The sequence below is a fragment of the Chanodichthys erythropterus genome, chromosome 9 (assembly GCF_024489055.1).
Source record: "Chanodichthys erythropterus isolate Z2021 chromosome 9, ASM2448905v1, whole genome shotgun sequence".
Classification (NCBI taxonomy): Eukaryota; Metazoa; Chordata; class Actinopteri; order Cypriniformes; family Xenocyprididae; genus Chanodichthys; species Chanodichthys erythropterus.
Genome location: NC_090229.1, coordinates 33,920,142 through 33,936,244, shown reverse-complemented (window position 1 = coordinate 33,936,244; position 16,103 = coordinate 33,920,142). Strand labels below are relative to the sequence as shown.

The following is a 16,103-nucleotide window of genomic DNA, read 5'->3' as shown; positions in this document are numbered from 1 at the left end:
GTTATAACATATAACATTTTATTTTTTTAAGAAAATGAGCAATGGTTTCTCTAGATAAGACCCTTATTTCTCGCCTGGGATCGCTGTAAACTGTAATTTTGACCTTCAACCGTTTGGGGTCCATTGAAGTCCACTATATGGAGAAAAATCCTGGAATGTTTTCATCAAAACCTTAATTTCTTTTCGACTTAAGAAAGACATGAACATCTTGGATGACATGGGGGTGAGTAAATTATCAGGAAATTTTAATTTGAAAGTGAACTAATGTCTTAAAGTTACCCTCTCTCATTATTCAGGCCTAAATTATTTTCCAGACCGCTGCTGAATTATCAGTTGGCGTTGTCACGTGGTATGCATTGCTTTTCTCACCCTTGATTAGCATAGACTTTTCACAGTCATTTGTGATTACTTGATAAAACATTTATTTATTAATCCTATAGCCTATAGATTGCTGCGGCAGATACTCCTATGCATGTCAGGTATATATATTCATAGAATTAAAATATTTTTTAGGATACAAATGTCTTCAGAGAGACAAACAATCAAAGATTCCTCTTCCTGAGCCTCAGAGCGCCCTCTGCAGTAAGTACTACTATATGACGGTTATTAACATTTCTACTCAATGTTAGCATTGAAGCTTTTGTGTCCGTTCAGGCCGCCATACTCTCGCCTGTGTTTGCAGTTTCCATTCGCACGAAGCCGAGGCGAGGATACCGACAGTCATAACCAGGTGAAAGTTTGTTTAGTTCATTTTAACGGCGTCTCCGCTCAAAACTCCGGCAGGTTTACACAAGACATGTTGAACGGAATGAAACGCGTTCAGGAAAAATGAAAGCGATAGGGCTCGTTTGTTTCTTGTGTTCAGCACTGGCGAGCTAAAAAAAAAAAGTCTAAGCTAGCGACATTTTAGGTGTCGAATAATGTGATAACCAAATCTTTAGTCTAGTAGGCAGTTCATTTTAAACAGACTAAAATATAACAATTCACGAATCCAGCACAAATCGACTCACTACACATTCTAGTTGACAAGTGTTTATTAACTCTGCAGCAAGCAGATTTATGCTTTTCAATGATAATTTTCAATAATACAATAATGCTTTTCAATAATACAAATTAAAGCTGGTTTTATTTGATTGCATTATATTAACAGTGTGCATTAACAGTATATTATGCGAAAAGAGTTGTCCTTAATGTGTACATTGCACTGATTCTTGAATGCTATTAATATGACATATGTTTTTCTATCTTGGTCCCAGAGACCACCAGCACTTCACTGAAATGCCTCACACTAATCTGATACAATCATTTCATGTCAAGCAGCAGCAGCAGCATCCAAACTGACCATCATGTGTTGATTGTCTCATTGGCAGGTTCATGATGGCATCAGCAATGATCTCAGTGCCCACCACGGCGTCACGCTTCGCTCTGCTGCAGGTCGACTCTGATTCTGACACCGATTCGGATGCAGGAAAGCCAAAGGCCAGTCGTGGAGCTGGAAAGCCTCGCTCTGGGAAATCTCCAAGCGGGAAGACCAACCAAAATGCAGACAAAAAGAAAGAGAAGAGAAGACGGAAGAAGGAACAGCAGCAGAGTGAAGCCAACGAGGTCTATCTGTGCCATATAATCTCTATCTGTCTATATGGCTCTCTCTCTCTTTATGTCTATCTATCTATCTATCTATTAGGGCTGGGACAATAAATCGATGCATCACGAATCAAGAAATGATTCTGGATCGATTCTGAGATTTTCCGAATGCATCACGATTCTCTCTCTCTCTCTCTGAGCTTAGTTTTTAACAGCAGATGGCACTGCGTGCTTTAGAAACAGCCGTACTCTGCTTGCTTCCAATTCGTTACACACACCACTTGAACCTTCTATAAAAGAATTTTTCATAAAGGTCGAAAAAGCGAATTATGGGTGTTTGCAGTGGGCTGTTTACATTAATTTCGCGTCATAAAAGCATTCTGAGGTGCAAGTACATTCTCAGACTCAGGCAAATTCACGGGCGCTCTTCTTTGTGAGCATTTGAGCATGCGGTTAAAAGCTAGCCTAGAGCGCCATTTGCTGTTAAAAACTAACCTCAGAATCGATTAGAGAGAGAATCGTGATGCATTCGGAAAATCTCAGAATCGATCCACAAATCGCGATGCATCAATTTATTGTCCCAGTCTATCTATCTATCTATCTATCTATCTATCTATCTATCTATCTATCTATCTATCTATCTATCTATCTATCTATCTATCTATCTATCTATCTATCTATCTATCTATCTATCTATGTCTGTTAGGGCTGGGACAAATACATAGAATCTCAATTTGCGATATGAAGAATCTGGAGTGATTCTGATATTTTCCGATGTATTGCAATTGTCTCTTGAATCGATTCTGAGCTTAGTTTTTAAACCGCAGATGGCGCTACTATACGTGATTTAGAAACACTCGTACACTGCCTGCTTCCAGTTCCTTTACACACACCACTTAAACCTAAAATAATCATTCATAAAGTTCGAAAAGGTTTAAGCGAATTACAAATCTTGCATCATAACATTTATCATTTAACCACTTACATGACTCAGCCGAATCTATCTATCTATCTATGTCTTTTTCTAAAAAGGCTGTTAGGCCCCATGTTTGTTTCTGTAAATAGCAATGATGATGAGTCAGTGTTGACGTTTCTAACATCCTTACATGTGAAGAGGGTGGTTTAGTTGTTTTGTTTTGGGCTAAAGTCACTTTAGATAAAACGTCAGCTAAATGCCTACTAACAAAGAGTCTTTGTCGTTACACACTGTAGCTCAGGAGTCTTGCTTTTAAGAAGATCCCTCAGAAGTCTGCGGCACCTCCCTCCACACTCACGCTCCAGGATTTAGCGAATGATCTGGTCAACCCGGCATCTGTCCAGCATGGCTCCAAGCCCCAGGAGAACTGGCAAGAGTGGAAACAGAGAGATGAACAGGTAAACCTTTCTGCTAAAACCCCAGAATTTGACTTTCCTATGGCCCATTTCTCTCCTTGCTTTATGCAAACATGTTCATGTTTGTGTTTGTCACAGCTGACCAGTGACCTGTATGAGGCAGACCTTGAGAAGGCCTTGATTCTGAGTAAATTGGAATTTGAGGAACATAAAAAGGTACATTTTCATAGTTTAAATAAAACGACTCTAAAAATTTAATTTTATGCAACTATCAAGTTAAAACTCGACACTCTACACACACCTTGGCAATAGAATCGCCATTGGCTAGTATAGTTTGTAGTTTACTCGCCAGACTGATACACTATTTTATACAGTTGCAATCAAAATGATTCAACCCCCTTAACCTGCGAGACATTTTGCTGCTCAGAACAAAATAAAAACAATTCATCAAAGGCATCAGTAAACTATTATACGAAGTTTATTAATACACATTTGAGTGATTCTGAGAATGTAAAGTTCATGGGAAAAAATGGAAAAAAAAAAAAAAAAAAAATCAAATTGGCTCTAAACATACGTGTACAAAATTAATCAACCCCCAAAAGTCAAATTTTGAGCCGAATCTTTTATTCTTTATAACCTGCAATAAACTCTGCCTGTGAGTGCTTAGAAGCTTCTGCCACCTCTCTACTGCAGTCTTGGCCCATTCCTTGCTTGAAAAAGCTTCAGGTTCACTGATAGTCTTTGGTTTCCATGTTACCACTGCTTTCTACAAATTCCACCAAATATTTTCAATGAGAGTTCAATCTGAAGACTGTACAGGCCACTCAAGAACATTCTACAACTGATCCCTGAACCAAGCTTAAATAGATTTGGATGTATACTTTGGGACGGTTGTCCTGCAGGAAAGTCCATTGATCATCAAGCTTCAGTCTCTGCACCGAAGGCATCACCATCTTTGCCAAAATGGCTTGATACTTCAAAAAATTCATGATGTCCTTTATGCAGTCAAGATTTCTACTTCCTGCAACAGCAAAGAACCCCCATAACAAGATTGGACCACCTCCATGTTTGACCGTAGAGATGGTTTTCCTCTGCTCATAAGCTTTGCCTTTTTTACACCAGATGTACCGCTGATCAATGGGTCCAAAACGTTCCAGTTTGGTCACATCCCTTCAAATGAATTTAAGCATATTCAAGTTATCCTTTTATGTTCTTCTTGGTCAAGAGTGGCATTCGGCAAAGCTGCAAAGTTTATGAGCAGAAGAACACCATCTCAACTGTCAAACATGGAGGTGGTCCAATCTTGTTATGTTTTTTTTTTTTTTTTTTGCTGTTGCTTTCCTCTTTGCGTGTGTTTGAGGAACAGCACTTTCAGCAAAGCGTCGATGAGTCATGCGCCTTCACACTACAGTTTACGGTACGTCAAATACAGGTACGCTGCACATCCATTGAGCAGGTCGCAGATGGAGAGCGAAACTCTCAAACGCTCAAGGTGCGTCCCAATTAGCGTACTTATGCACTATTCTACGATGTTTTTAAGTATAAATAGCACGAATAGTGCGTTCACACTGAAAATTCCCCCCCCCCAAAAAAGTGCACTTTAAATACCCGGATGATGCACTAAATTAATGGAAAAAACGAAGTGTAGAATGTTGAACACTTCGTGCACTCAACTGTCACAGCTTTAATTACGTAGTGGAGAGGAAGGGAGAATCGGACTCCGTTATTATAAGAAAAAAAAATCCTTATACAATTCACGCACTACATGAACGAGTGCATAGTGCACAAGTGCATAGTGTATAGTGCGTCATTTGGGACGCAACTTCAGTGTTCAGCGAGTTAAAATTTATCTATTCAAACCTTATATTTAGCCTCTAACACACACACTGGTGAGGAAAATCTATTAGCCAATGGCTAATGATAGACATTATTTAGTCACCCAAAGTGAAGATTTAGTCGCATATGCAAGTGTTTTACTCACATTGTAGAGGGTTGAAACTAAACTAATTTCAAATACATGATTATATTACTATTTTCAATAGTTTTAAATCTATTATGTTATGATGACGTACTATAGACTTTGCACCTATACTATGCCTTATGTACTCAAGCATCTAGTGTATGAGTTTTATAAGGTTATTTTGTCATCCAACATCAGGGTCTGGTTGCCCTTTCTCTTCCGCTATGTACTGTAAATAAAGCTGCGACAGTTGAGTGCATTAAGTGTCCAACATTCCACACTTCCACCCAAAAATGAAAATTCTGTCATTAATTACTCACCCTCATGTCATTCCTAAACCTGTACGACTTTGATTTATCTTTGAAACACAAATTTTGGTGAAATCTGAGAGCTTAAAGGTTCATAAAGAGATCGTAAAACTAATCCACATGAATTGAGTGGTTTAGTCCAAATTTTCTGAAGAGACCCAATCGCTTTATATGATGAACAGAATTAATTTGGGTTTTATTCACATATAAACATTCATCAGCGCACATCAGTTGTGGCAAACGGAAGCTCAAGCATGTTTGCTTGAGTTCATTCTCGTGTTAAAGCAGAACTAAGTAACTTTTTTACCTTCATAAATAGTTTTCTAAGTCCTTACGATGGTTAATTGACTTGTAGTGGTGTGTTTGAGACATGCACTAACCCCCTCTGGCACGTCTACGCCAGAAAACAGCACTTGCAAGTTGAGCTGCATCGACCCGACACAATCTCGCCTCATGTTCACGTGAGAGTGACAAAATGCTTTACGGTAATTCAAAAACAATGTATACATTATGACTTTATAAGACAATTTTGAAAATTACCCACCTCCATCAAGATTTCTTTTACTGTATTTGCAAAACTACTGCGCTGGTGAGCGTTGTAGTCATTGTAGTCCAGAGCTGCGCTTGGAGTATTTACAACAGTGTGATTCACTGAAGGAACCTGTAGGGGGAGCTTTGCAAATCTTACTGAGTTCCACTTTAAAAGATATTGTTGAATAAAGTTGTTATTTTGTTTTTGTGGACAAAAAGTATTCTCATCGCTTCATAACATTAAGGTTGAACCACTGTAGCCACGTCAACTGTTTTAACAATGTCTTTAGTACCTATCTGGGCCTTGAAAGTGTTGATTATATTTCTGTCTATGGAGGAGTCATATACCTCTCGGATTTCATCAAAAATATCTTAATTTGTGTTCTGAAGATGAAAGGTCTTAAGTGTTTGGAATGACATGAGGGTGAGTAATTAATTACAGAATGACTATATAGTGGAATAAAAACAGCGCCTAGTCTTTTTTCACTGCAACTTTAAAGGAAGCAAGACAATGTTGTCGAAACTAGCTCTGGATACATGAGGTAAATTTGTTACACTGTTTGCTAGCCTGGCATAACAATCCCATCGTTAATACTTCTTTGAAAAGTGGGTTTGACTTGTCAAACAGTGGTGGCTTTTTCTGGACCTCAGCGATTAAAGCTTTCTGCAATGTCTGTCTGCCATTTTAAATGCGCAAGCCCTTAAATTAGTACAGATTATGATTAGCTGTCAGTGTTTTATCGTTCTAAAGCTGGGTGGGGGTTTGGGGGTTGCTTGAAAAACAGCAGTCCACTAGATAGTGCGCACAGACTTTGAAAGGTCCGCATGCTGAACTGTGCACGAGATGGAGTGGGACGCGGAAAATGAATTAAGGCCTATACCCACGGCTTAAGACAACTTTTATTTTCTTTCACACACAGCACAGAGAAACCACTTTCTAATAAAGCAACCAAACTGCTTGTCAAGTGATAGACGACACTGACAATGATTTTTATCCGTTTTAAACAAATGAAAGGCAATGTGGATAAACATTCACAGCCACGATGTACAGAACACCACTCAAAGATATAGAAGAAAAGGATTAAAAACATTTTGGATCAATAAACCGTAGAATATATATATAAATAACTGTAGAATGGCCACACTGCAGATAGGTATGCATTTCATATGTCGCCAAATCAAATTAAATCAGCTAAATTTCCTATTCTAGCAACATCGATGCACCAAACAAAAAATTAAAATTAAATTAATAAAAAAATTGACCCTTCACAAAGACCCGTCCCCCTTAGTTACTGTTGCGCTGGCACGCCACACGCAGTGAAAAATACATCGTGGAGCAAAGAGGACACTGACAACATGTCGACAGACAAGACAGAGCAGGTTACTTAGGATGTTAAACAAAGTCCCATCTTTCAAACTGTGTAGTTTAAGAAATTTGAACAATAAAAAACATTTTGCCGCTCTTTAATGTGTCGTGACCATGGTCGTGACGGATTGCTGTAGCGCCTCAGCTCGAGGCTCGTAAACCGATCATCTCTTCCTACTATTTCATTTATAACATCAAATGAACATGAGAAGGAATGTTGTTTCAAACACGGAAAGATGTCAATAAACACAATTTTTCAAGTTTAACTCCACCGAGGATAATCTTAGTTATACTGACTGTTCTACTGGCAGATTCGGCGTTCTGATTGGTTAGATCGCTTGTCAATCAAACTCCTGGCGAAGGGTCAATTGTTTAATCAAACATTAATTTACAAAATCAAATTAGAACAGAATATACCATTCTAATACATAAAATTAGCCTAATTAAAAAAATGAAATAGTCATAAGTCAAAACTGCAAAATGCCTGAAGTGCAGGGGAACATAGCTTATATTCAAAACACCACAAATAGTTAAATTGGATAACCCAGAGTAATCAATAAATCATTTAAAATTAAAGAAATGATTAAAATAACGAAAGTATAGCCAGAATTGTCAACTTTGTCTTTTTAACTGCAGAGACAATAAACGCTAAACTGGAGTGGCAGTCTTTTTAGCTAAACATTCACAGCATCCAAAAATCGAATTAGAAGCGGCTGAAATGTTTTGAAATCGCTTGTACCCTACCTGATCGAAAAAAAATCCAGTCTTTCACGTGATCTGCCTGTGTCCGTTTGAGTCTTTTCAAATAGCGCACTATAGTCAGCTCGTTAACGCTGGCCGGCAGAAACACGCTGCAATGTTTGACGCTGTTGAGCGGTAGGACATAAGCTGTTGGCACAACTTGCATCATATGTTTTTTGGATCATTTCAAAGTTTCATTTTACACTTTAGATTTTCTTATCCCAGACATTGTTAAAGATTTAATCCCTGCCACCAAGATGCTCCTCTATCGGTCACAGATCATGGTTCATCAAGTGAAACTTAAATCTGTCAGAGGGGTGGTTGGATTTATTCACGCACATTAAAAATATTTATTCAAAGCTGCTTTCTTTTCACATTTTTATTTAATGCATTAACATAATAGGCTGTATATGAACCTTTTGGGAGAAAACCGGTACATCTATGTAAAATCAGATATTGAGCGCACCCATATCTCGTTTTATAACACCTCTGCAAAGATTCAACTATGAGATTGGTAGTCGAATCAGGCTCCTCCTATCGAAGCGTCGACTATTCAGGGTCAGCCCTACTCTACATCATATAAAGTGTTTGAGTGTCTTCAGAAAATTTGAACTAAACCGCTCAGTTCATATGGATTAGTTTTAAGATCTCTCTATGAACTTCTTCAAGAGTCAAATTGTCAGTTGCGTATAGCTGTCGATGGAGGGACAGAAAGCTCTCAGATTTCATTAAAATGTCTTAATTTGTATTTCAAAAATAAACAAAAGTCTTATGGGTTTGGTGTGACATGAAGACACTGATAGAACCTTTAGGGCTCCTCTATGATATCAAAGTGAGTGAGGATGGACACTGCTGGAAGAAAAACTACTGGAAGAATACAATCAAATCTTCTTAACCCTTTAAAGCCTACTGTATCTTATTTTATATGCAAATTTCTAAGGGCTCTAATTTATCATTATGATCAACTTTGAGGAAAAATCTTTTTGACAATCTACTACTTGCCTTCTGTTGTCTTTTTTTTTTTTTTTTTTTTTTAAGCAAGTAAAAGGCCTTAGTATAATTGTAAAAATGTCCCATTTCAGGTCTTTGTTCACGTGTCTTTTTTTCTATGAAATCTTTACTGATTTTTAGTATGCAAATGTAAGAATAACTTTTATGTTGTTGGTAATATTTCAGAATGAACACTTACTGGACTGAAGAAACTTAGGTTTACTCAATTATCCATTCATATTTTTTTTTAGAAAAATCAAACGTGAGAAAGGTTTATTTGTTCATCATCATTGTACTGCATTGCATTATATACTTTAAAACTACAGCTTTGATCATAAAAGTAAGCATTTAAATATCATCTTACTAAAGCATATTAATGGGAGATATAGAGTGACAACTGATATTTATATGCATTTTATGCAAGTAGTCTCTATACTGTTAGAAAGATCTCTCTGATTTACATGGCAAGCTATCAGAATTTCATCTTCCTTTTAGGCCATATAAATATCCCTATATTTAAACACTTCTATTTTTATTTTTAATGGCTATTATTTCATGTCGGGCTTTACAGGGTTAATGTGTTTGAGGAACAGAGTGAAATTTAAATGATAGATATTCAATTCCTTTAAGCGTATTGAGCACCAGCCCACTGTTCTCTACATCTCCACACTGCCAAAACATCAATATGCTGCATGTTCATTCCTGTGAAGGTTCATTTTCTAGCTCTTTTAAATGTAGTGACAAGTGTAACTACTCCCTCTTGTGGTTAGAGTGGTATATTAGAAGTTAAATGGTCTATAATATCTTGTACAATATAATATAATTCAGTTGATTATGAAACTATGAATGGCAGCTATTGCACTACTTATTTCAGCATTTTCCTTTTTTCCATGATTCTTAATGTTTAATGTTATAAATCTCTCAAGGATCCTGAAAAAACAGAGACGGCATCACCAAAGACAAAGGCAGGAGGAAAGAAGGACAGGAAGAAGAATCAGCAGGGGAAAGACAAACGAGTCACTGTATCTCTCAAAGACTTCCAGCAGGAGGGTGGTGTGGGTGAGAAATGCTGTTGTCTTATCTAGAGAGATAGCGGACAAATCACTGTTACGATAGTGCTGTGTGAGAGGGACTGAGGCCGTTCTAACTGACTGTCTCTATTGCAGATCAGCAGAATAAGAAGCCTGACAGAGAGGTGAGTGAGCGTGTAGTTTGAGTGAGCAGACGTTTGGGAGAGGTCTAATTAATATGAAGCATACAAGTTTAGGCTGGTTTGAGGGTAGAGTCGGTCTCTCCGGTTCTGACAGCTTTTTCTGAAGCATAATGGAACTGATGATGACTAATTATATACCCGTAAAGCCATAATGTTTTATATATTTCAAGCAAACGACATTTGCATATAAACACTTAGTTCTCGGTGTAATTTAGATTAGGAGTTTTCAAACTAGGGTTTGAAACACCCAGAGGGCCACTAGAGGGCTCCACAGAAAAAATGGGAGAAAAATAATATTACTACATGCATTTTTAGGGCTGTCAAAGTTAGTGTTAACTTAAGATATTAAATACATTTAATGCATTAACAAAATTAATAAACATTATGGTTCCACTTTATAAAAACTGGTTAAAAATGAGTAAAAGAAAATCTGTTTAGAAGTTTATATGTCTTAATATTACTCTGAGTAGAAAAAGATACTGTCAATTTAATACAAAATAAATGTTCTCCAGATAATAATCTAATTATAAATGAACTTTCTTTGTCTTTAGTACAATTATGACATGAAATAATGTATTTATAAAATTATTTATAAAAAATTATTTAATAAATAAATTAAATAATTTATTAAATAAAAACCAATAATTTATTAATATATTGAATGAGCTTTTATTTTCAGTTTATTTAAAGTTTAGTGTTTTTATTTAGTTTTGTCACTTTTTTAATATTTAAATTTACTTCTAATCAGAATTATTATAACTAAAACTGAAACTAAAACCATAAATTGTTTAATAGAAATAAAATAACCATTAGCTAAAATAAAATAAAATAGAAAAAAATATTTATCTCAACTGGTTGCCAAAGCAACATTTCTCATTTTCATTTAGTTTAACTTTTTTTTACATTTTTTTTTTCTTTTTAATTTAATTAATAAAATTTATAAAATTACAAAAAAAGAACTAAAATTAAATGATTTTTTGTTTTGTAATTTATTAAGTTTTGTACTTAAACTTAGTTAATTTCAGTTAGTTGCCAAGGCAACATTTCTAGATTTTTAAGCTTTTCATCTAATATTTATGTTTGGTTTTATTTAATCTTTTTTTCAATTAATGACAAGGATTTTTAATAGTTTTGGTTTTAAGTAACAGTAGCAACACTTATATAAATTGATTTATACATGGAAATATACAGCTGTCTTTATATTTTATAGTTCAGTTCCTTCTCAGGGGGCTTGGTACAGTATTTGGGGGTGCTTGGTATCAAAACATTTAAACTCTTCATGATTTCCACTTATGATATAACATCATACTGTGTTTTACATATTGATACTCCAGTGATGTCATGAGATTAGTGGATACTGACTGAAAGTGTGGAATGAAGTGTTTGTCAGATTTACAGTCTTCCTGTTGTTTTTTAAGCCTGTGAATCCTGCGCTGCGTGACGACAAGTTTTTCAACCAGCTAGAGGATGATGTGAGCAAGATCGTCCAACGGGACAAACGCAGAGAGCAGTACAGCAACAGCGCCGGTCATGAGGTCAACACGTCCTCAGAGCAGGAGCAGGTCAGACTTTCTGCCAATATATTCACTCATTCACAGTCTTTGACCCAGATGAAAGAAGAAAAGTGTGGAATTTGTGGTCAGATGTACCATAATGTAGAATGTAGCTCAGTATAACACCAAAACTGTTGTTCTTGTTTTCTTTCTGAAACTCACAGGATGTGAGAACTGAACAGTTAAAATATGAACTGGAAAAGAAGGACCAGGAAATTGGAAAGTTGAAAAAGACAATTTCACAATGGGAGGTAAGAAGCTGTGACGAGCGATGAAGGGTAGCATCATTTTTTATTCTCACTGGCATATTTCGGTCTTAGAGTTTAAATGAACATTTAAAAAATAACCCCTGGCAAGGCTTAGGCTAGTTCTAGACTAAAATGCATGTTTGAACTGTTTTAACAGAAGGCAACTGGCACTGACATATCATAAAATATTCCACTGCCATTGTTTTGTGTCAAGATGCACACCATTAATGTTTTTTTCTAGTGTACGTTTTTAAAAACTACTTAATTGTAATAAAATATCCTAATTGAGCTAAGGTCTAATCCTGGCTTAATCTAAGCCCTTTCTGTGAAACCAGGCCTAAAATGTTATAAACCAATTTTAACCTTTTTAAATTTAAATCTTGATGTTTTTAGAAATGCTAATTTTTCATTTAGCCGTGTCATAGGGCTGCACAATAAAAAAAACCCAAAAAAAAACATGATTACGACTCCAGCAGTTTGTGTATTCTCACACACAACCTCAGTAAATATTTCAATGCAAAATTTTTTTCAGCTATCAATGGTCCTCTAAGAAATCTAATCCAGTTCTAATGCGAATGTGTGTGATTGTCAATATTGTGTTATTCTCACGTTTCTCCTTGTGTTTTTTGATCTACCTGAGCTACTGGTTGTGCACAAATCTGTGCATGCTTTCATTTCATTTCAATATGGATGTTATCCGACAAAAAAAATAAAATGATGAAATTAATAAATATAGCCAAATTGAGGAAACTGCAAAGACTGCCCATATTATCATTCAGGTATTTGTCTAGATATCTCTGTTCACTTATGTGGGTTTATTATAAATCGCCACTTCTATAACCTCATGTTAAATTTAAAATATTTTACCGGTAATTAAGGTGTAAAATTACAGTTATATAAATAAATAATTACAAGACATATACGTCATATGAGTCATGTACGTGATGCACGCAAGCACAGCAGATGACCTTCTGCAAGGCCCACATATAGAAAACGCACACTCACACCTCTGTAATAAACACAAAGATGTTAGTCTCGTCCGAATTAGTACATGAAATCACAGACGTTGGGTAATAAGAATTGTAGCTCAGATGTTTAGAAAATCAGTTGCGTTCAAATAGGGCGAATTACCCAGTGAAGAGAGTCACTTCCTTCTTTCCTGAATGAATGGTTGGATAATTGATTGAGTGACTCACTGTGACTAAAAGGTGGATTTTGCTGATTTTAATCTTAAATGGTAACAGCTTATAGTGTCGTATTATTGTAATTGAATTTTATTAAATTTAAGAATTTGACAAAATAAGATTTTTAAAAAATGTTAGAAAAAATTGCTGTAAATTTAAAAAAATCTGAGAAATCATTTTAAGGGGCAAACATTGCACCTTAATAGAAAAGTTAATTTTTGTCACTTGTGTAGACATTGACACTGAGAGTACAAAACTCATGTTCAACTAAAGTGACTGGTGTAAATATGGCATGCACACACATTTTATTTGAATGTGAATTACATTAGTTGGCAATAATAATAACAATATCAAGGGCAGTAATCAGCATAAGAAAAGACATTTTGTCTAAGTTAGAATTAATTTAGTAAATAACTGTTCTGCTGATTTTGATGTACTGCTGTCTCTGGTGAAATGTGTTTGTGGCCTGTCTTTTTGACTAATGCTCAATTAACAACTGATGATTTCAGTCTGATTAACAGTATCTTTCTGTCTTTTTCAGGAAAGATACAAGGAAGTGAAGGCCAGAAACGGTCAGCTGCTTAAAATGCTTCAACAGGGAGAAAGTAAGTGCAGGACAGCAATTACAGCAGACAGACTGAAATCTTGCATTTATTCTGGTTATTTATAACATTTATTTATATTCAGTGAAGGACAAAGCTGAAATTCTGCTGCAGGTGGAGGAGCTCCTAAACATTAAAGAGGAGTTGTCCTCGCAGGTGTGTGTCTGTACATTCAGTCGTTCTCTGGAGGCACTTGCCTTAATGTTAGTGTTGTGTTGTGATATTTTGAGCATACCAAATTTTGTTTCCCCTTTCTAGGTGTCACAATTACACACAGCTCTGGAGCAAGAGAGGTCAAAAGTGAAGGGCTTACAGTCAGAGCAACCGAAACATCAGGTATGATGCATCCAAACCTGCAATGACTATCACATTCTAGCATATGTACCGCAGAACTTCATGAGTGTATCTGAAATGTGTCGGGGTCTCAGTGCAGACAGTTTTTGACCTCTTTTTTGGACCCAATTCCAAGGCACCATTATATCCCATTTAATGATCTAGAACAAATTCAGTAGCTTTAAGCCAGGTGCACACTGTACGATTTACAATAGTCCTTTGCGACTGTTGCTTGTCAGACTGTACGAACATGATCCTCATGTCACACTGTGGGATCTTATCTGTCATTTATGTCAGACTGTCCGACAGTCAAGACGCTTTAAAAACAGACGTGTGCATGAACAACTTGTCCAGAGTTTTACATCATCAACCCATACACTTTCGGTGACTGTGAGCTGAATTACATGTGGGACTAAAATGGTGGACAACAAAGAAATCTCTAGCGTTAATTTTGATCACGGCTTGTTGATCATTGAACTGTTTTTGCTCAATTTTGCTAATGAAGATAGTTCCAAACAAAGCCACAGCAGAGCTGTTGTGTGTCTCTGAGCAACACACAGCCGTGTTTCATTACTGAATCTGAGGATTTAAATGAATCAAGTAATACAATGATTAAGTGACCCATTCATGACGGTCACTAGCTTCACTTCTGAAGGAATCAGCCATTTGAATGAATCATTTGAATGAATGACTGAATGACTCACTCATTAAGACAGTGACTTGCTGACACCTACTGGTGGTTTTAGTTTCATATTAAGAGTATCATTTCAATAATATATATATATATATATATATATACAAAAGAATATATACATATATATATATATATATATATATATATATATATATATATATATATATTTTGTATATGTATATATATATATATATATATTTTGTATATGTATATATATATATATATATATATATATATATATATATATTTTGTATATGTATATATGTGTGTGTTTTAATTTTGATAATACAAAATATATGTAATATATTTTCATTTAATTCATTATATTTTAGATTTTAATACATATGTTGAATTTAATCAAAATTACATCTGGACTGGATTTTTTTAGTTTTTTTTTAATTGTCAAATTGTCATCAATATGAGCATAACATTGTTTGTTTAGACGCATCCTACAGTGAGAAATAAACATGACATCACCAGTATCTTAATTAAAAGTGTTTGTAATTTCTTTTTTACAGGGGAACCGGAAGGGTAAAAAAGCATCAGAAGGGGATGTATGAAGATGCATGTTAAAGGACAGACAGCTTGAATGCCTTTTGTCAAGCTGCTAATATCTTTAATATCTGTTCAAAACACCACACACACTCTTAACCAAACTACCACCATCATACATGCATTTTGTTTTCCTGCTTATTGCTGCACAGTTCTGATCACCGTGGCTTATGATGACAACAGAGGATGATTTTCTCTGGAACGGACGTTCATCTGTCAGTGCCACTGGATTTAAACTGTAGAATAAATCCACTTCTGTTCTGTGCACTATCAATGAAAGGCATACAATCTGGAATTCTTTTCAATAAAGATGTTAATCTTATCTTTCTTAGTGTGTTAGTTGTTTATTTGAAACAATTGTTGTTTAATGAATGTATCCAAAGTCTTTGCTCATTAAATCCATAATTATCAGAATGGGATATGAGACAAACGCATAATAAAAATAGGACATTGAAAACGACACGTTTTATCACTTTACATGTGATCTAATTTGATATATACAGTAGTATATTCAAATATTTTATTTATATGTGTGTTTACGATTATTTAGGTACATTAATAGTATACTCTTTTTGCAAATTGTTTATTAATATTTGTGTAAATGTATATTTGATATTCGTTAAAAAGCAAGATTCTCTTTGAAGGGGATCCTATATAAATGTGTCCTTCTAAATGACCAATATATTGGAGAAATGTATTTAAGATTTTATTGGCATATTACAGAAGTTGTGTTGTCAGGTCAACTTCTGGGTATTTTTATTTAACTCGGAGAACATGGATTGGTCATTTGTGGAAGAATGTTTTTTTTTTAGTCCGCATGAGACCACTTGACACTGGGTTATTTTTAATTTTAATGTAATCATTTTTATTTTAATTAAAAATATCCCATATTTTTTATCTGAAATACATTTG

The 16,103-nt window shown here is 35.3% G+C and overlaps 1 protein-coding gene across 2 annotated transcripts; it reads left to right on the top strand.

The window, feature by feature from the left end:
• Nucleotides 1-636: 636 nt before the first annotated feature.
• Nucleotides 637-15,497, top strand: gkap1 (G kinase anchoring protein 1). 2 transcript variants are annotated; one of them, XM_067395404.1, is made up of 12 exons: nucleotides 637-730; nucleotides 1,371-1,605; nucleotides 2,797-2,958; nucleotides 3,055-3,132; nucleotides 9,739-9,871; nucleotides 9,979-10,007; nucleotides 11,444-11,587; nucleotides 11,743-11,829; nucleotides 13,552-13,615; nucleotides 13,698-13,768; nucleotides 13,871-13,948; nucleotides 15,158-15,497. In XM_067395404.1, exons 2-12 carry the CDS (start codon nucleotides 1,375-1,377, stop codon nucleotides 15,197-15,199), a joined length of 1,119 nt encoding a protein of 372 aa, XP_067251505.1. In that variant the 5' UTR covers nucleotides 637-730; nucleotides 1,371-1,374; the 3' UTR covers nucleotides 15,200-15,497. The 2 variants fall into 2 exon arrangements, with proteins under 2 accessions (XP_067251505.1, XP_067251506.1); XM_067395405.1 differs by lacking the exon at nucleotides 3,055-3,132.
• The last annotated feature ends 606 nt before the right edge of the window (nucleotides 15,498-16,103 follow it).

What these genes read in the sequence shown, in the direction of transcription:
- gkap1 (XM_067395404.1), top strand. Translation starts at nt 1,375, where the DNA reads ATGATGGCATCAGCAATGATCTCAGTGCCCACCACGGCGTCACGCTTC. An exon ending in GGAAACAGAGAGATGAACAG is followed by an intron (nt 2,959 to 3,054) that starts GTAAACCTTTCT and finishes TGTTTGTCACAG; the next exon opens with CTGACCAGTGACCTGTATGA. An exon ending in CGTCCTCAGAGCAGGAGCAG is followed by an intron (nt 11,588 to 11,742) that starts GTCAGACTTTCT and finishes TGAAACTCACAG; the next exon opens with GATGTGAGAACTGAACAGTT.